The 20905-nt window shown below is 49.2% G+C and overlaps 1 protein-coding gene and 2 long non-coding RNA genes across 3 annotated transcripts; all 3 read right to left on the reverse strand.

Moving 5' to 3' along the window:
• Positions 1-149: 149 nt before the first annotated feature.
• LOC125323280 (TOG array regulator of axonemal microtubules protein 2-like) lies at positions 150-6098 on the reverse strand. Its single transcript, XM_048298131.1, has 4 exons — positions 6066-6098; positions 4499-4703; positions 3108-3324; positions 150-533 (listed from the first exon to the last, which is right to left on the reverse strand). The coding sequence occupies exons 2-4, from the start codon at positions 4568-4570 to the stop codon at positions 298-300; spliced, it is 525 nt and encodes a 174-aa protein (XP_048154088.1). The 5' UTR covers positions 4571-4703; positions 6066-6098; the 3' UTR covers positions 150-297.
• Positions 6099-10300: 4202 nt separating this feature from the next.
• On the reverse strand, positions 10301-13050 carry LOC125323288. Its single transcript, XR_007202456.1, has 3 exons — positions 12907-13050; positions 11103-11208; positions 10301-10342 (listed from the first exon to the last, which is right to left on the reverse strand). It is a non-coding gene; the product is annotated as an uncharacterized LOC125323288 (long non-coding RNA).
• A 2154-nt stretch (positions 13051-15204) lies between these two features.
• Positions 15205-18985, reverse strand: LOC125323304. Its single transcript, XR_007202472.1, has 4 exons — positions 18955-18985; positions 17474-17562; positions 16373-16523; positions 15205-15287 (listed from the first exon to the last, which is right to left on the reverse strand). It is a non-coding gene; the product is annotated as an uncharacterized LOC125323304 (long non-coding RNA).
• Positions 18986-20905: the final 1920 nt, after the last annotated feature.

The following is a 20905-nucleotide window of genomic DNA, read 5'->3' on the forward strand; positions in this document are numbered from 1 at the left end:
TGTTCCCTGGCAATGTGCCCAGGCTCTCTAGGCTGGCACAAGAGCCTTCCTCCTGCCAGAGAGTGGCCCAGCTCCCGCCTTACCTCTTTGTGAGGCTGAGCCATGCTCAGCCTTCACCTTGTCCTCACTTGGAAGTTGCTTCAGGCACCCCATGCCACGACTAGGAAGGGGGGTGGAGAGAGCGGGGGCAGGTGCACACCCTTCCTTTGCATTCTGTCCTTTTTGGCACAGCTAAGAAGTCACGTCCGGAGGTGTCCAACTCAGCACTTTGTCATCTCTCTGCAGGTCATCGAGCCTTCACCAGCCCAAAATGTCGGAGAGGTTTTCCCGCACATGTGGAGGCTGGCTGGCAGCATGCTTCCTCAGCTTGGCGCCCATCACCTTGTAGAGGGCGCAGGCAAGCTTGGTGACCACAGTGCGGACATTGGCGCTTCGGACAGGCAGCGCCTTGTTCCCCAGGAAGGACCAGAGCACGGGCAGGGCGTAGCGCTGGACGACTTCGGGGCTCCTGGGATAAACCCATGCCACAAGCGCTGCCGGAAGAGAGACGCAAACTTCTTAACCACCAGCCTTAATGCAAACAAGGATCTACCTCTAGTTGTGATTTTGGGAGTCTCTCTGGCTAAGATCAGTGAAATAACAGAGAGAGCCCCATGATCCAGAAATGGGCAAAGCAGCTGAACATCCCCAAAACAGAACCACCAAGCCCTCAGGACTAATTTCTCCAGATCCGAGCCTTGTACCTGTGGCAGACTTCACACCTTTACTAAATCATTCCACAATCTGTTTCCAGCATGATGAATGACCAAAATGTCAAATTGCTGTTTATTTCCATTTAGAAGTTGTCTAAACCCACTGCTGAAGGTTTGAAAGGCACTTTAGAGAGGTAATTGAGAGATTTCTAATAAAAAGGATGACTCCGTTTTTGTGACCTGGCTTAATTAGCAGTGGATTTAGACCCCGCTAAAGCAAGGCTATAAATAAAGCAAGGCTATACACTGTCTTCTCTAGTATATATTGAGGTTATCATGTTCCCATCCCTTGGCTATTGCTGACATAGCAAGCTCCTCTGAGCAATCAATTATCAGCTGCATTTGGAGCATTTTGGGCAGCGCTGACATAGGAAGACCCTGACTGCACACCCTGAAATGCTCAGTCCAATGGCACTTCCACAGCACAGGCAGGGAGCCTCAGCACTCTGCTTCTGCCCCTCTGCCCCCAAAGGCTGCCTTGCACAAAATCCGTGCCTCTAACACGTGTGCTGAGTTTGGACCAAACGGTGACCCCCAGGCACTGCAGGCTTCCGCCTCAAAACTTTCCAAGAGCAAAGCAAGAATTCTGTGAGGACAAAACAAACCAATCCCCTGAAACAGCATTTGCCACCGTTTTCCCTAAAGGATCAGAGCTGTCCCTGAGCTTCCAAGAGAGGAGCCAGCTTGGGAATTTTTAGCCCCTCCCTTTCCTGAAGGCGGCTTCTGAGATGCCCCAGTGAGAGCTCAGCCCCGAGGCCGAGTGCCGCCCCCATCTCAGATGCTGCACACCTCTGCAGCAGCCAGGGAAAACCTGCCCAATACACCTTCCATGGGTATTGGGCAGGAGGGACAAGCTCAGCACCTCCTGATTTGGAGGAGCCACTCTAGTGTCTATTCACTGGCATTCCCTGTAAATTCTGCCTCGGAAGACCTCTTGGCTTAGAAGGGGAGGCCATACCTGAGAGATGCTCCGTGACATCCAGCAGAGCTTGGCCCTTCAGTTCACTCCTGCGGTGGCTGAACTCTTTCATCAGGGATACTTTATCTACAAGGGAAACACACATTTCTGCTCTCTCTTCTGAGGTCATAAGAGAAAGGACAGTGGGGTGGGAAAGGGCAGGGGCAACTACATTTTGCAAAAGAAAGGAAATTCCTGCTGATTTTTGAATCCTTTTCTTCTTTCCTTCCAGCCTACTTGGGAGGATTTTAAATTCCAAAAGAAAAGCTCTCCTTTCACATTTTAAATCCAAAGTTGTCTGCTGTACCAGGAGCTATGTTAAACATTTCACATCAGGGACCTCAAGAGTTCAATCACACGTAAGCAGTGAAAAGGTTTTGCATCCCAGAGATTTGCAGAAGTGATCTTCTCTCTCCCCTATGGAATAGGGTGAGAAGGCTCGAAAATTCACACCTCCATTCCCACCTGAAGGATAAGCTGTTTTTAAATTGTCAGGTTACCTGTGTGGATCTAGGGACAAGACTCCAAGTTACTCATACAAGAGCTATTACTGCTCAGTGCCTCAGTAGCCTGTGGGTTTCTGTAACATCTGTGAAATCAGATCTTGGCAGAGAGACTGGAAAATGAACTGATTTCCCAATACTTGACCGGCGTATGTATTTTGGTTTTCATTGTGCCTATCTGTTGCGGTTTTGGGGGTCTGAATTTTCTGTTGCCTGCATTGGCCTACAAGCCTCCAGTCCTACCACTCTAATAAGCCAAGGCAAGCTTTTCCTGGAGACAGAACATGTGTGGGATGAAGTTTGGTCCCTCACAGGGTCACAGGGCTGGCAGTGACAAAGCAGGCAATCTGCTTCATTGGGAACCACTACAGAGCTACACCCCAGTGTGGGTTTCAGTAGCAGGGTATTACTAAGAGCTCCTTTCCTGCATGAGATACAAAAGGAGGTCCCAAATGATCTTCATGCAAGCATGCAGTAAAGAACTGATCCTGCTGTCCTAATGAAGCTAATGCCTATGATGTGGAGCCTTCCAGGAGGCTGCTCTGCAGAGGTTCTGATGCGCCAGTGTCCCTTCATGCCAACAGCAAAGCTATTCATTTGGGAAGGCAAATGGGGCCCAGGCAAACTCCAAAAATCCCTTTGGCCCTGTAGTCCAGCACTTCCTCTTCAGACAAGCAGCACAGAGCCAAGGGCTCCTGGGACTTTTGGGAAATGCCAATGCACATTCAAGCCTGGTGGGGGACTGGTGCGTAAGGACTGCACCTGCACAGCTTCTGGTGGATGTCAGCTGGAGGTTTCCACAGACAACAACAGCTGTCAAGGCCCTCAGCGTTCTCTTGACTCGCAGAGGCAGAGACACACTTGAGGAGAGTCCATGCCAGGGCTCAGCCTTACCTAAGTGAGCCATGGATTCTTCCAGCGCTTTCACAGCTGCGGCATAAACCCCGGGGTCCTTTGAGTTTAGGTTGTTTGTTATTCCTTCAACCAGACAGATGATCACTGGGTTTAAGCCATCTTTCAGGATGCCTATGATTTCAGCCAGCACGTCCAGCGCCTTCTGCTTCACTTTCTTGTGCGTATCACCAAGTCTCGGGACAAAATAATCAAAAATCTGTGAAGAGAACAAACAACATGAAAGCTGGATTAAAATGTCCTTGTTTGAAGAAGGGATGCAGAAGTGAGCACTCAGCAATGTAAAAGATGAAAGTGATCCTTCCTGTCAGGTCAGCACTTGCTTGCACAATTTTCCTGTGGGCCACTCTCTGGAATGGTTGCGCAACCTCATGCTGGTTGAAAGATTTTCATATATTTTGAAAACGTTTGGGTGGGGAGAGGATAGTTCCTATGGTGTTTCTCTCCACATTTCAGTCATTAAATTCATCCCATTTATTGATGCAAAACAGTATCTTTGCTTTCGAAGTATGCAACCAGATATTTACAATGCCCCTTTTTCTACACAGTTGCCTCAAGTTCTGAGGGCAGTTATGATTTTGCCAAAACTATGGCTGGAGGAGATCCAGGTTTTGTTCCATCTGTCTCAGAACCTGTGTCTGGAGAAGTGCAGGGCTCTGATCAACTCTTCCAGGATCCAGACCAATTGTCTACCTAGCAGGTAGACTTCTGAAATTTAATGTGCTGTACCGCTCTCATTAGAGCAGGTTCAGTCCCTTGACAGCCACATTATCAGGCACCATTTTCTGGACAAAGGGAAAAAGCAGCTGCTGGGAGGAGAAGGAAGAGATCTGTCCCTAGCCATTTCCCTCCTTTTCCAAAAAGAAAAAAAGACCCCCCAAGAAGGGTGAGCACCGTCTTTACCAAGAGGACTAGGGATGCCGATGGAAACGAGTAACCGGAGTTGTGCCTGTGCAAGACAAGTCGGAGTTTACAGAAGTATCCTTTAAAAAAACTTGGTTTAAACCAGCCCAGCCTGATACTTCTCTTCCCCATCCAAACCCATTTTTTTGTCTAGAGAATAATTGCCACGCTTTCAGTGGCTGGATTCCCTTCACTTAACCCAAGTGGGAGTAGGAGACAGCAGAAGTTACACCAGCAGAAAACTCTGTCCTCATCTGATGAACAGCATCAATAGGCACCTGCCAGACAAATACATCTGGACTGAAAGAACTTGTCCTGAAGCGTGGACCTGAATTAAATATTTCAGGGTAAGAGGCACCAGCCTGTCCCACACAGCCAGGATGTAGTGCCAAGACACACTGAATTAACTTTCCTGCTACAGGCTTGGGAAAGGAGCTAAAGGAAAGGAACAGTGAAGACACCCTACATACTTGGACAGTGTTAGTGGAGACGAGCTGGGGGCTGCTTTTGCACAGGTCTAGGAGGAGTGCCACTCCTTCCATCCGTGTCTTAAACTCCTTGGCTTCCAGGAGATTGTACAGCTTCTGGAGCGGCTCCGTTTCTTCCACAGCCGGAGGTAACGTGACCTGGGCTTTTGGGCGGTGTAGGAGGCGTTCATCAGAGGTAGACTTCACCCTGGAAAATAAAACCAAATGAAGACCTGTTGGTGATCATACCTTCAGTTAATTGTGAGCAGAACATCTTGGGGAGGTTTCCTAATGATGTGATTTCAAGCTAGAAAATCCTGACCTGAAAAACAACGTGAGACCTCATGACAATCATTACAGGAGACAATCTGCAAGCAACATTCTCACCAGTGCTTACTCAGGAAAACCAAGGATGAGATGCATCTCACTTATCTCCAGACAGCTTCCCAGGTACACATGTCGCACTGCTTTGTGAGGAAAGAGAGACGCTACTTCCAAGTTTAAATGCCTCATCATAAGGCAGGTGTGTGTCTTATAATAAGGAAACTCATCCCTCTGGAGAAGTGTCTCTACAGCAGGCATGACAATCTGGAAAAGCAGCTCAGATGCATCTGAACAGATGGATAGGGGCATATCTGAAGGATCCAGAAAATCCGTAACAGGGATAAAAACAGAAGCCAGACATCCCAGCACTACGCTCACATGATTGCTTCCCTAGAGACTAGATCCACAGCTTAACAAACCCACTGGGAACAACTCTCTTGGATCAGCCTGTCTCTTCCATGGGCATGGGAAGATCCTGACTATGCTACTGAGGCATGTGGTCACTCTCCTGCCAGCGCTGAGCATGACAGAGCTAAATAAATCCCCTCTGTTATCAGAGGACAACAGGTACAAGTAGCTCTCCCACTGGCAGGAAGAGAGAGCAAGGACCAAATTCCTGTCTCAAATGCTGATTGCAGCCCAGGGGGAAATAAACCAAACATGCTGTCCATCAAGCAAACAGTATGAAGGACAGGAATGTCAAGACAAAACGTCCATATTGAGACACTTGTTGACCAAAGTTGCTCAGGAACTGGCTTGCTACTTACTACTCATCTTGGTACTGTCTGAGGGTAAGAAAACCATGACTCAGGGAGGCCAAACCACGTGCATGGGAAGTGCTATTTTGGGGAACGGCATCTTGCTTCTAGACTGGGACTTCTCATCAAAACACCCATCTGAAGAAGACTGCTCTCAGAGGAAAAAACCCTGCTTGAATTTACTTGTCCCAAGTGAGGCAGCGGAGACATGGCCCTCTCACAGCCTCCACAGCACTGTCCTTGCCACTGCACTGGATCTTCTGAGCTGCAACCAATGGGTGTCTTTTTGTCGCCCATTTTTTGCGGAAACCCTTCCAGAGAAGTTGTGTTCAGCGTAATGCAGAAGGAGACATTTTTTATGATAGAGCATTTGTAGGGAAAGAAAACAATCTCTGGCACAGGTCATCTCCACCAGAAAGATTTTCCTGAGGAAGAGACATGTAAAGCTTGCCACGTGCTTTGTCACATCTAACTAAAGTGCTCAGTACCGTTTACTAGAAGGCAATGTGGCCTGGGGCTTCTTCGAGCCATCGCTCCTCTTCTTCACAGGCTTCTCGACAGATGGCTGTTCACCCTTCTGCGTTTCCATCCCCTACAAAGGCATAAAGAAACCCCATGGATCTTTAGAATGTAAAATAGGAAATTACCTGTTTAAAACACAACTTATAACCAGGATCACTGCTACCAAGGCTTGGGCAAACCTTTCTGAACTTACAGAAGGAAACAGGCCAGAGGTTCAGTGATGCCAACTCTTTGTTTTCAATAGCCCAAGGCAGGTTATGGCTGCTACCATACTGAGCAGCAGTCTAAAATCCCCAATTCATTCCTCTTGAGCATAAATGGGAATAATGCAAACTGGTAGGGAACTAATGCTCTTAAAGGAAGCTGCAGAAAAATTTGGACTCTTTGGAGGTTGGCCCATTGTGTTGGAAGTTGATTTGATTCCACATTCACTCTCCCTGTTGCTGCACAAAGGCACACTCCCTTCTATAATGTAGGTAAAAAGAATTAAAAAACCCCCAGGCAAACAAATGATTTTCCACTGGATGCTGCTGAATTCACCAAGCTTCTTCCAGCTGCACAGGGCATGACAGCAAGACAGCATTCCCAGAAGACAGACAGTAATTGTAGGAATTGGGATTGACTGGGACTGGACTTTTGTATATTTGCAAATTTTCTTGGCACTACTGCTTCCTGTGTCTTTTGCAAAGACTCTGTTATCTCCAGAAGCACTGTTCTCACTTAATTGCGTCACTGGGGGCAGAGTAGGGATAGTGGGGTGGGGGGTTATGCTTAAATGTAAACCCATTTTCTCCTCTTTCCCTTCCCTGTTTGTGGCCAATATTCAAAATATCCAATACCCCACTTTTCCCCTAATATTATCAGTTCCTTTGTGCTCTGCAGATGAAAGGGCTACGGATCAACAGTTCATTCCCAGGAGCAAATTGATTTGGCAGAAAAGGAATGAGATAAGATTAGGTATGTTTGATGTCATATCAGCAATGGCAATACTTGCACAAAGGAGACATTTCTCCTACCAAGCACTTACTTTCTTCTTCATTCTTGTCAGAATATCTTCCAGGTCACGGGTGGAAAGAGATTGTTCCAAAAGCCTTTTAAATTTTTGGTGATTCAGCATCATTTTCACCATCTCCTGTCCATAATGCCTAAAACAAGAAAGAAAGAAAGAAAGAAAGAAAGAAAGAAAGAAAGAAAAGAAAGAAAGAAAGAAAGAAAGAATAGAAGGTGAACAAACAAAGGAGGAGCGTTAACAGAATAAGCTGATACCTTAACCTCAGCAGCTGCCATACCTGCATGAGAAGGCATTACCTACTCAGCAAAGAGAGAGATTTACCTCCACTTGTCACTGCACAGTGCTGTCAGCTGAACACAAGAGGCAAGAGGAGAACGTGGGGCAACAGAAAAATACAATCTCACTCTGAAACTGTGGGTGCGCTTCTGTGGCATCAAAGGATCCCAGGGAACAAGCGAAACACCTCTGCTTTGAGTCAGAGCTTATTAGCAGTGTCTTGCTGCCATTGCACAGTAATTTGCCTTTCTTTAACTGGCAGGGAAGCCAGGACCAAATGCCTCATGCTTGCTTTTGATTATTCTATACCATATGTATGCACAGGGACAGCTAGTTGCTCATGCGTTCTTGGCAGCTATTAATGGGAATTGAATCCTCAAAGTAAGGGGATTTGGGTGGTTTGGGTTGATTTTGCCACTAGGAAACCACAGTTTTCTTCAGGAAGCAATTTGGAGGTCATTCAGCCACAGATAAGAGCATTATAGAAATCTGCAGAAGAGGTTTAGAAAGACTGAATATATTGGCTAAAGACCCCTGGAATATTTCTAGGAAAGTCTTAAGTTAATGAGAAATAGATGTATGGGATCCTTCAGTGATGAACATTAGCCAACATTTTGGCTTTGTCTTGTGCACCTAAAGGCCAAGCAAAACTGTTTGACTGGCTCATCTGATGGCTCTTTTGATCTCAGGAAGGAATCATTCAAGTCCCAGGAAGTTGGCAATGCTCCCTCTTGCGGGACAACCTCACGTTCCCCAGCACAGTCATTTCCCCAGACAAGCCAGGGCAGTGGTCACAGCACCAAGCCTGACAGAGCTCAAGAAGCCTTTGGACAATGCTCTCGGGCACATGGAGTGACTCTTGGGGGGCCCTGCACACAGGCAGGAGCTGAACTCGATGACCCTGATGGGTCCCTTCCAACTCAGCGTATTCCGTGACTCTGTGAACCTCATCCACACAGTGAGGGAACTTGATATTTCCTTTAGCTTCCACTCTTTTGTGGTTTTGCCCTTTACAGCCAGACACCCAACAGTTTTCCTGTTTTAGGAGGTGAAATGAAGATCATTACCTTGTGTCCTCGTGACAGTCCTGAGCAAGCGTCCCTGCCGCGTGCGCCAGCCTCTCAGCCCTGGGCGTTCCTGCGAGCTTCGTGACTCCAGTTTTCTCCATCAAGGACAGGAGGAGTTGGGCCGCGCACTTCCGCACCGGGACGTGGCGGCTCCTGGGAAGAAGAGAGCGGACACTGGGGCACAGGGATCAGAGGGACACAGCACAGGCCTTGGCCAGAGCATGCTCCCTGTCATTGCTGGGGGAAGGAGGCCTGGGTTCTCCCTGACACTTGGGACACCTGTAGAAGGTTCTGTCCGCAGAGAAACACAAAGTTAGCACTGTACAGAAGGACTGCCTGCAAGCAAGAGTGAGGAATTCAGTCTCCCTGCACTATCTGATACTCAATGTCTTTCCCCAAATTCACTCTGAGAAAGGGGGAAATTAAAGACAACCCAGGCTGACCCATCAGGGGCCAGCCACTACACAGAGAGCCGCAGCAGGATTGAGGATATTTCCACCCATTTACCCCCAAATCTGCAGACCTTGGGAAAGAAACAAATGCAGGGAAAACATGCTGTGGGACATGAAGTCGAAGAATATCCAGCAATGCAGCCAGTTTCTTCTGTGAGGCTTGGCAGGAGATACATCTGAACGTTTCCCCCTTTTCCAAAGCTGAGGAAAGGGTGGCAGTCAGTTTAGCCAGCTTGTCCTGTTCTAGACAGTGTCTCTTGGGGACTATCAGGCCCAGCACCAACACTTAAGGCAGCACCTGCTTCAGCTGTCCCATGGCAGTCGGCCTGTGAAGGTGCCTGTACAGTGATTCATCATCTCAAGGCTAACATGAGACATCAGTTTGAATAGCAAGTGGGGCTCTAAGGCCAGGACAGTCCTACAAGACGCCTCTTGGCAGGAGCTGCACCTGCTGTGCAGGCTGTGCCACACCCAGCACGTTCTCCCCCATGTGCTCCCTGCCCCAGCAAGAACCCTCCTTACTTCTCAAGTGAATGGCATAATGAGGATGCATGGTTTTTCCCAAGGCCTCTGTGGTTAGGGCTGTGAAATATCAAAGAGCGCTCACAGCTGCAGTTGCAATTGTCCCTCTTCCCACAAAACCACAGGGCTCTATCCTTAGCCTTTGCAGGCACTTTCACTTGCCCACCATTCGCCACATCTAGGCAACTCGGACAGACTGGGAGAACTCCAGGAAGCAGCAGCAAGCTGAGTCAGGGGAGGTTGAGGTTGGATATCAGGAAAACGTTTTTCACCCAGACGGTGGCTGGGCACTGGAACAGGCTCCCCAGGGCAGTGGTCACAGCACCAAGCCTGAGAAAGTTCAGGAAGCCTTTGGACAACGCTCTCAGGCACATGGTGTGACCCTTGGCGTGTTTGTTCTGTGCAAGGCCAGGAGCTGGACTCAATGATCCTGATGGGCCCCTTCCAACTCAGCATATTCTACAGCTCTGTGATTCTGTCAACTAAAGGGCTGCACGAGGGCAGAAATAGGTGACAAGAGGAAAGAAGTGAGGTTGATTGGAGAATCAAGTCACTGAGTTCACAGAAGATGCAGGATACAGGACCCTTCCCTCCCACCATTCCCATTCTCTCTCTCAGCCCTTCTCCCCCCCCACACAATAGAAGGTGAAGAATATCACTAAGAGAAGAAGAACCTACTGCACTCCACTGTCCATGAGAGCAGTCATTGCTCGTGCAGGAGTCACATGCTCCACCATGACTCCCAGGGTGTGACTGGCTGCTTTCTGGACAAACTCTGGGGAGTTCCACACCATCTGGAGAAGGACCCGAGCAACCTCATCCACCTCCGAGTCCATGTCCTTCTGCAAGGTCACAAAGAGCTCTCCAAGAGTGACAATTGCAGAGTAAGACACCTTTGAGCGAAGGTTGGTCACCTGGGGAAGTCATGAGGGGAAACATAAGAATCACCTTGAAAAGAAAACCAGTTGCCTTAGACAAAAGTCCCAGGAAATGACAACACTTCCCGCTGTGTCCAGGGGAACACAAAAGCACAGGCAGAGCAGAAGAGCACAAGCACAGAAAGGCACTTTACTCTGGCACCAATTTGTGCCAGGCCTCAGGCCTGCTTCCTGCAGGCCTAAAACATATTCTTTAACTTAAAGTGTTCTACTTAACTCTTCTGGAATGTCCACTGCTTTGGTTTTAGGCCCTTTTAGTCAAAAAACAAAGAAACAAATTAACGCAAGGGCTGCTCTCAAGCCATAAAGGCACAAGTCATAAAGACAAAAGAGTCATTTGCTCCTGTTTGAAAAAGCAACAGCAGCAGTTGAAGCCCTCAGCCAGGAAACAGAAAACACAGGCTCAAGTCTACAGACTAATTGGCAGTGTTGAATTACAGCTTGGGCAGAGATTTGGACTGCAGCAAATAACATAATTAGTGTCTCCGCTTCTGCATTTGCACGTTGCATTGTAATGGCAGCTCGCTCCAAGAGGAGCGTGTCAGATGCCCGACCTACCAGTAAATAGAGCTACATGTGCTCACAGATCCTATAGAGAGCTGACAGACATGAGAAAGATAGGGTCTAGAAACAGAAATGAAGGCAGTCCCTGAGCACACAGGGAGATGAACAAGCACATATCTACTCTACACACCGTGTAAGAAGCACGGAGGACGATTCAGAACAATGTTCTTACCTCGTTGGTAAGTGCCAAGCAAACCTCACGAAGTCTACAAAGAAGGACTTCTGAGTGGGACTCAGCCAGGTGTTTGATGCTGAAGAGTCCCTTCTCCTTCAGCTCCCTGAAAGGCAAGTACCAAAAAGAGTGACTTTCTCTCCACCCAAGAACTAGGCAGCACCCTCTGAATTTACCAGGCTGGCGGCTCAGTCAAACAAAGGGAGGTGCTTTTCAAGCAGTACTTGATGAGATCGTGGAACTCGCTGCCACAGGTTGCTGTGGCTGTCCAAAGCATACACAAATCCAAGAGGCAAATAGAGGGCTTTCAGAGTCTTCTTCATTTGTGGCCGTTTAACAAGACAGCCTTTCTGAAGTCTCTGGCACATGAAGTCCCAATGTCAGTGCTTCCTGGAGGCTGTGAGACCGTGCCATGCTGCTGTTTCTTGTCACCTCCCTGTACCTGTCCCTGAGACACAGTCCCATTGGGCTGTGTCTGGGGCATTTTCCTTCTTTGCCAGCCCCAGCAGGCAGTTCAGCAGTGAGAGTCTGCACTGGCACTCTGTAGCTGAGTTTCCACTCTGCAATCTAGGCCTGTCTGTCACCCACTCCACTCCACCTCACACAATCCCCAGGAAAGCAGCAGGATACCCCAGAAGATTCCACACCAGGGCAAGAACAGCTGAAAGTCTGGCTTTTCCCAAAAGCCCCTACCTAAAACAACAGCAACATGTTATTTACAAGGTGCAAACAACTCCCTCTCTCAGCACTTGCTTTGTGCAGGACCTGAGCTACAGGAAGGCGCGTGATGCATCGGGGCTGCAGCGCAGGGCTGGCGGCCGATGCCACGGGCATCCCTGCGTGTCACCCGGACCCCCCCACAGCTGCAGAAGCTCTCTGCACCTCACAGGGCACCAAACAGAAATGGGGAAGAGAAAGCAGAAGAGAAAGGGCAGAGCAAAGGCGACTGCACAAGGAGATGCATCGCTGCAGATTTTTCATGCTTATCCCAGGGTGAATGGAGTCCTTATCCCAGTGTGAATGAAGCATCCAGCAGTGAGTAGATGATAACCCAGACATCAAAAAGACAACCAATATCACCTAACATTTGTGGGGTTATCACCTCTGGGCCTCTACAGGCCTCCTTCTGTCTGTGTCTAAGTTTGGGACACATTGTGAGTATTGACAAAACATCTCAGGCCCATATGAAGCAGTGAGTAGGAAACAGTTGACTTGCAAAAGTGCAAGATTCCTAGAGGATTTTATTTCTTTTTCCTTCTCTTCTGCCATGAGCCCCTCAGGACTAATGACAGGCTGAGTGACTCTATAGCACAACTCAGTGCATTTCTCAGAAAGAAGAACTCCCTGTAGCTGCTCCTGGGACTCACATGCGGAAGGTCACAGGCAGACCCTGACTCCTGCATCTGCTGCCAGCAGTGGGGCCGGAGACAAATCTTACTCAGTCCCACTGGGCCCCGAGGCACCCAAATCTCTACACTCCAAACTGCTGCCATCCTGCTTCTGGCTTCAGCCAGCAAATCATCTTGTCCCACAGCTTTCTCTCTTCCCTCAAGATTTCCTTTGCAGCTCCACAGAGCAGCAGGCAAAGCGAGGAAACAGCACGGACCTGCTGCAGCTGGAGCACTGCTGCAGACCAAGGCCAAGAAAAGGCTGCTCTCAAATCTTTATCCTCTCTCTGCTCTGGAGTGGTTTCACTGGTGCCCCTCGGCCCTCTGGGCTGTTGGGGCTCAGAGGCACTAGCAAGATGCTCTCCTAACCTACCTTAACGCTAAGAGGGAGACAGAGTGAACGGGGCCTTTCTTACCAGTCATCGCTGCTGAGCAAGGAGAGTGCCTCGAGCAAGGACTGCTGTGGCTCCAAAGAGGCTCCGTCCTTCTGCCCCTTCCCACGGAGCGGCTCCTCTCGGCGCTCGGCACCAGTGGCCGTCTGCGGGGTCACTGTAAGGAGAGGGTCAGCCATGAGCGCTGCAGCCCCGGGCAAGGCACCCCGCCATGGAGCGGCCTGCAGCCCCATCTCCCAGCCAGGCTTCCATGAGGTACAAACTGGCACTGGCTCAGAGAATTCCCTGCTCTCTGGCTCCTTGCTTTCTCCCAGCCCCCCCAGCTGGGCACAGCTCCTTGGCTCAACCTGACAATTGCCCACACAGCGCCAGCTCCCAAGTGCCACAGGTACCACAGCCAGCGGCACGTTCCTGAGGCCGCAGAGCTCCCACTCCCTGTGAGACAGTGCCCACCAGCAGGACTTGCTCCCCACGAGGGACCCCTCAGCTGCCTCTCCTGTCTCAGCGCCCTGATTTCCCCGAGCCCTGAGGACAGAGGCACTCTGCAACTCCCTGAGGAAAGACCTGCAGCTGCCTCGTGACAGCACCAAGCCGAGCCTGAACAAGCGAGTCCTGCTGGGCCCGGCTGAATCCCCTCAGAGCAGCTACCAGGGAACAGCGATACCTGACCCTTCACACCTCACAGCGCCTCTGTTCCCATTGGCTTCAAATATTCTAGACAGAGGGCAGCTGAGTGCACTTACATTTCAGCCTGCTCTTGGGAAGGGAGTAGTTCATGGATTTTGTTCTTTCTAAGCATCATGAATCTTTACTATTTCAGTAAAGTACACACTGGCTGTATTTCAAAGATGCTGAGGTGAAATGTGTTTGTCATCAAATGGACTTGTGTGCACACTGTGCAAGCCTAAGCTTTCTCTTGTGGAAAAATGGAATCTCTAGCCCAGATGGTTGATAAAAAAGCCTTCCAAATGCAAATTGATGATAAGAATACGTAAATACAGATGCAAATTGTTGGCAGACACAATCTCTTGATAGTCAGTTTACAAGGTATGAGAAAATTCAGATGATAAATGCATTTCTTAAGAAACCCACTTGTCATCCAAAGGACTGTTGATCATCAATTTCATGTCATGCACTCAACAGGTCGTTTTCTAATGTGTACAAGGAAACATCTGAGCTGTCTCAAATGATGGAGTTTAAACATTGCACAGAATCTAGATGAACTGCTCTAGACTCTGTAGAAGTTTTGCGCTACCCTGCATGTTCTCACACAGTATGGAGGAAGCGTAACATCAAAAATATTCAGATGGGAGCTAATCTGGCTGTCACTGATGTACCCCTGTCACTGCCATCAGTGGTGTCACTGCAGAAGGATGTGGATGTACACATCTATATTCAATAGGAATGGGGAGCCACGTCAGGCTAGTTCTGGTCAATTGTGAGCATGGAAGTAGCATGACTAGAAAAGAGCACTCAAAGTATCATTCCTAGCTCCCTTCTTCTTCTCTCACCCTACTCAGGATCATAGCACAGGCAGGCTGCCCTCACAGGAGAGGCAAGAGCCACTAGGGACTATGTGCTGTGTATTCACTGCGGGCAGCAAACAGCCTGGGAGCACCAGGCAGCCCCTCCTGGCTGTCACCTGCTACACAGGCCGCTGTATTTGGGTGGGGTGACACAGGAGGCGCTGCTTGTTCCCTCTTGGCATTGCAGGCCGTGGGATGGCAGCGGCGAGAAGCCATTGGGCACTTCTGGGAGCAGCAGCACGGCTGCACCAAGTGGCTGACTGCCATGCAGAGACAACCCTTGCTGGGAGAGCAGGAAAGCTGGCTGCAGAGCCGGACAGCAGCACAGGCAGCGGGCCAAGATGGAGAGTGGACAATTGATCGTGGTGGTACTCGTAGGTGCACAGTGAGCACACCCTGCCAGACTGCCCCGAGCTCATCCCTGCAGTTACAGCTGCCTCCTGGCACCAGTGCTGTAGTTTGCTCTATCAGGATGGGCAAAAGCCAGAGCTTAGGTCTTTACCACTACTTTATGCAGCTCAGCTTTCCAATGGATCAATAAGAACCAACTGCTCCAGTTCTGCCGAGCTGGAGTAACTCAAGAGTAGATTTGCTGTTCATTCTCAGCACAGGCTATGAACCCAAGATCCCAGCTGTGGTGGCTGAGGCAGGAGGCGGTTTGTGCTCCTTGTGCAAGGAAAACCGGTGCAGGAAAAAGCTGCTGTGGAGCAGGCTTACCTGAGGAGTTGCGTGGGAAGCTGCCGTCTCCATGGATGATGGGCTTCTTGGGCAGTAAGGGCACGTTGTCCTGCTTCCTCAAGACCTTCTTCTTCAAGGCACTACCAGGGTGTTTCCTCGGCACACTGGAAGCTGTGCCATTGACAGGCGGTAGGCTAAAGCCTGCAGGGACCAAAGAGGAGCTTGGAAGTGGAGGGTGACAATGGAAAGGCCCAGAAAACTTGCTGGAGCTGGGTAACATCTCTTTGTTATCCCAAAGAACTTCAAGTATAACAGTGGCACAGTACCATGGGAAAGTGATCACAGACTCCTAGAAGAGTTTATGTGGGAAGGCACCTTTAACCACCATCTAGTCCAGCCCCCATGAGCAGGGACATCTTCAGCACGAGCAGCTTCCTCAGGGCCCCATCTAACATGGCCTTGAACACCTTCAAGGATCGATCAACAACAGCTTCTCGGGGCAAACTCTTCCAGTGTTTCATCCCTTTCATTATAAAATAAATCTTCCTAATATCTAATTGAAATCTACCCTCTTCTGGTTTAAAACCAAATTGCAGTGATGCTTCCCCGAAGAAACAAGGAAACCCCAGTATTGCTTTGCTTTTGTTTTCCTGTTTCAGAGGCTGGCTGGGGAAGTTACCAAAAGAAAGCGCAGATAACCTTGCGTGATGCCCTCGGGCTGAGTGCTGCCTCCTGAGGTCCCTGCTGCTGCCCTGGGGCAGCGCACACAGCACTGCAGTCAGAGCCCCTCAGCCGGGATTCAGTCGGCAACGCTGCTTGCTCCTGGGGCTACAGCAGAAGCACTGGCTCGGGGCTTCAGCACAGCTCTACAGCACCAGCTCCTCAGCAGGGAGTGGTGGGAGAAGGGTCTCTGGGGTTTTCATTAGAAGGAGTTGAATTTTGTTTCTTCCAGGTTGCACCTTGGTTGAAAAGCATTCTTTTGGACCCGCTTTTCCTGGAGACTGCTATCCAGGAGAGAGTCTGAAGCCTCAGTGTACTTTGCAAGACAGAATTTTACACTCTGAAGGACTTCAGAGGGGAAGGTGGGAAGCTGATATTCTGTTACGGACTCAGTGAGGCCATGGGCAAGACACTTCACACCTCTCCATTTTTCTTTGGGGACCGGAAATACATCCTATGCAAACTCCCACTCAGATGCAAATGTAACAGCCCCCCAGTCTGAGGGCAACACTGTGCAGAGGGCAAGCAAGTGATCAGAAAGGACCACAGGTGTAGCAACCACTTACTTGCTGCAGCTGCATCCCCGGGGTCAACTGTCTGTGGAGGCAGCTGCAAGGACGTTTCCTTTTCTCTCTCTGTCTTGATCTCTTTCTCCAAAAGCTCCATTGGCATCCGCTCTAAGTTCCTTTGAGCCAACATTCTCAGTGCAGCTCGGATCTACATGCAATGGGAATGCATCACAGACTGTAAGCAGAGACACACAAACCAGACACAACATCTCATCAGGAGCACAGAGTCCATAGAGTTCCACAGTCCTTGATGCAGCTCCATGTACATTCCAATGGTTTCTGAAGAATGTCTCCCGTCCTCACCTTGGCAATTACACACAGTGAGGTGGAACACTTTATTGCCATAACCTCCCACTGCTCCAAGGTACTGTTTCTCAGCCTATGTCAAGAGGCCCTGCTTGAAGCAAGAAAATCACAGGAGTGCTCCAAGACACATGAAGAGCCCACGTGACCAGTGAGCAGGCAGTTCCCTTCCTACAGGCCATGGCAGGAGAATAAAAACCATGTGCAATACGCAGCAAGGAGGGGTAAGTAGCTGTTGCTTAACACTCATGGCCAGGAATTGCAGCTGTTTCTCACTTCTGGCTTCTGAAGGACTCAGCTGCTCTCGGAGACCGTGAGGCCAAAAAGAGGAGTCACGTGAAAACAAGTTGCAGAAACATTGATGTTAATGCGTGGAAAAATTGAGAATGAGAGGGCTGTGAGATACAGCAAGAAAAGTAACCAGGAAAAATCAAACTCTCCCATTTTATTTTGCAGCCTTGCTTACACTCAGCATTAGAATCCTTGCTTCTGTGCTTCCCAGGATGCACTTTGCCCACATTCACTGATGTGTAGCTTGCTCTGCCATTCAGAACTTCTCTACAAGGGCCTTTGCACATAAAGAATGCTTCTGGCATGACCTTAGCACCATCTCCAAACCAGTGACCTTGCCACCACTGGAAATAGCCAAGCAGTTGCTCTGTAGCTGTCAAATATATTCCCAAGAGAATCCCCATCCCCCAAGAGTGGAAGATTATGATTTTCAGGGACATTTTGGGCCAAGCACTAAACAGTCACTGGAAAGGAAGTCTGCTCATCCCTGTCCTTATCCCTCACCTTTCCAAAGCCATCCTTCAGGGCTTCGGCACTCGTAAGGCCAGCACTGGTGGGGTGATCCGTCTCCTTGGCCTGGCTCACTGGGAGGCCTGTTAATGGAAGCAAAGGTTCCTGTAAATCTCTGGCACACTTCAAGCCCCCAACAGCGCCTTGCTGGGCAACAGGCAAGACAGCTTCCAGATTGCAGAGCTCTGGTAAGACCCAGAGATTGTGTCTGAGAGCAGCAAGCTACATATGCCTAGAACCTCTCCCAATGGATGGGCTACTGCCACAGTGCACTGGCAGCAGACATGGCATTGCTCTGTTGGCCAGCAGAATGAAACCTCCTGCATGATGGAGGCCTCAGCCCTGGATGCTGGAGAGCCGCTGTGTTTGATAGAGAAGGGCAGAGATGGAGCTTGCTCTTGACAGAGATTCTTATCTGCCCTAATTCATGCTGATTTTAGTAAACATCTTCTTCCCGGTTCCTAAAAGAACTCCCGGGTTCTAATGCCCGTAAGGATTTAGAGCAATATTTTCTTCTCTTTGTGGCAATATTTTAGAGGACATGAAAAGAAAAGCTTAGGATTGCAGGAGTGTTAGCCAAATGTGAATTGTGTTCTTGAAACTGGATAATTTGCTTTCCCCAAGGATTTTCATTCTAAACTGTGTGAGATTGGGCCACTTTCAGGCCAGTCTGACTAAAGGCTGATTTTCCTAATGGAAGTGGAACAATGTAGCTCATTCTGAAATACTCTCCAACAGAGCCGTTAAAGCTCAGAGGATGAATCACTCTTTACATGGCTTCACAGAGGATAAAATCACGTGGCAGCAAAGTAGCAGAAAACCAATGTCTTAAATCAGGATTTTTTGCCCAGCAAAATGGTCAGCTTAATCATAAAAAAGAGTTAGATGTGGGCTTTGAGGAAGGAGGGCTATTCTGGATTGGGGGCAAGGCCTTGGAAGGTAAGAGCATCTGGGAAGGTAATAGGGAAACAACTGACTCCAGGGTAACCTCCTTGGGACCAGTGCAGTCAGTCCCAAGTGCAAAGTGGAGACACAAAATATAACAGAGACCACAATGCCAACATAAAGCCTCTGAAGCTACAGTATTTCATTGGAGAGATTTCCTGGAAACTTCTAAAGAGCTGCACAGGGAAACATGCTCCTGCCAGCAGCCACTTGAGGCAGACCAGGGAGACACCCTGACCCACTTGCACAGAGCCAGCACAGGAACAGCCTGGCCTCTGGGCTGCCCTGGGACAGCAGGGAGCCCAGAGGCCTGTGCTTTCCAGGAATGGCTCAGCTGCACACGCACCCTCCTGCTCCTCTCCCGGCCCCACAGCTGAGCAGCCCTACAGCTCCACGGGGCACTGGGAGCAGCACAGCTCAGTGCAGGGGGCACATGCAGGGCAGAACTGTTCCCTGGCAATGTGCCCAGGCTCTCTAGGCTGGCACAAGAGCCTTCCTCCCGCCAGAGAGCGGCCCAGCTCCCGCCTTACCTCTTTGTGAGGCTGAGCCATGCTCAGCCTTCACCTTGTGCTCCCTGGCAGTGACCCCGGGGGCAGCGCTGCTCAGCTGCCCCTGCCGGGGCTCCTGGGCCAAGGCCCCCTGAGCAGGCTGCGAGCGGAGACCTGCACTGCCAAGGTCGGGCTTCCGCGCATCTGTCTTCAAGCCAAAAAGTTCAGCCAGTTCCCTTGGGAACAGAGGCATCCCAGGTTTTATCACACACCATGAATTTTTTCCCTTCTTCCTCTGGGTGTTTGTTGTAGACTCAGAAGAAGCTGTGGATCAGGTACAAGGGAAGAAGTGAGTTAGTTGAACTCCCACCTTTACAATCACCACAACTAATGGGTGAGGCACTCGAGGGGTTATTTAAATATTGAGAAGATCGCTTTGTTTTTATTTTTCATGAAACTAGCATCGCTATAATTGCTCTGAACTGTATGGAGCTGGCAGGACAGGAGAGAGAGATTCCACTACTTTACTTTTGTGCTGCTCATGGCTCATCCACTACTTGGGGATCCCTTTCCTTCCAAACAGTTGGCAACCCACAGGGGTCTCTAGAATTTGACAATTCCACCTAGGAAGTAATTGCTTTCCAAAGCCAGTTTTAAGGCCTTTGTTTCTGTAACTCCCCCTCAGTTCTCGGTTGGGTTTTGTTGGTGGTTTTTATTTCTCTTTACAACAAAGGCAGTGCTGGGACACAAACAATGGCACCATGTGTTAGAAGCAAAAGAAGATTTGCAATCAAATTTAGATGTCCCCACTATTCAAGCAGCCCATATCTGTAGGGAACACATTGTTCATGCAAACGTTCCAGCTTTTCTCTGCTTTGTTGCTCCAGGGGTTTATTCCCTGCTTTCCTTCCTGCAGAGACACCCAAACCCAACATAAACATGACCTGCCTCAAAACATTTCTGGTCTTCGCTAATCCTGACAATTCAAAATTTTCTTAATGGAAATGGCACGGGGCAGGTTAATCTGAGATGCTCTCCATTGGAGCTTTTAAAACTCAGAGAACTAATCATTCTGTACAGGCCTCCACCGATGATAAAATCGTGTGGCAGCCAAGCAGTAAAAAGGAATAACTGTCTTAAATCAGGATTTTTTTCCCCTGTAGAATGGTCAGCACAATTATAAAAGCGTAACAGGTACGCTTTCATGAGATCGCTCATTTCTAGTGCAGAATTAATCCAGCAAAAATGTCACCTTACATACTCAGCAATTCTTCTCCCCAGATGCATTCAGCATTCCAGCTGCATATCAGTAATTAAGGAACCATTCCAAAGGGGCCGTGCCCAGGATTTGGCAGAACAAACTCTGAGGCAAGGGACCAGTGGGTCTGATCCCTTTTTCTGCATCAGCAAAATTGTTTCTTCAAATCTCATCTCTCCTATCATTCCATGCCCAGAGATGGCAAAGGAACAACAACCCTGGCATTGAGGCTTTGAACTTGAAAGCAGGGACTGACACACATGCACCAGACACCTCATTTGGTCTGGCACAACTCTTCTTGTCAGGGATCAGGCAAGGCAGGGAGGGGGGACAAGGCAGAAGGCATCTCCTCCCCCAGCCTCAGCCTGCAATACTGACACGGGCAGAGAGAGTCGGGGAAGAGATTTGCCATCGTGAACCTGCCATAGGTGGCTTTAGGCTTGTGCTGTCAGAGGATGACAAACTCTGATCCTGCATAGGCTGCATCCATTTGGAAGTCTCCTTCCCCTTAACTGGAACATTCACAAGGCCTTTCTGTCTAAGGAGGTTTCCCTATTTCTCCCCGTGCAAAACCAGGCAATGTCCATGAATCTCCTTCAGATCTCAAAGGGCTCAGCACAGAAACTGCCCCAAGGGAAGGTGTCCTCCTTCAAAGGCAGGAGGAAGGAGTTGGAACATTTCTCCTTTCATGCTAAATGTCTTTTTTTCTCTACTAATTATGACCTTAGAAAGGGT

Source organism: Corvus hawaiiensis, chromosome 3 (assembly GCF_020740725.1).
Source record: "Corvus hawaiiensis isolate bCorHaw1 chromosome 3, bCorHaw1.pri.cur, whole genome shotgun sequence".
In the NCBI taxonomy this organism is placed as follows: domain Eukaryota; kingdom Metazoa; phylum Chordata; class Aves; order Passeriformes; family Corvidae; genus Corvus; species Corvus hawaiiensis.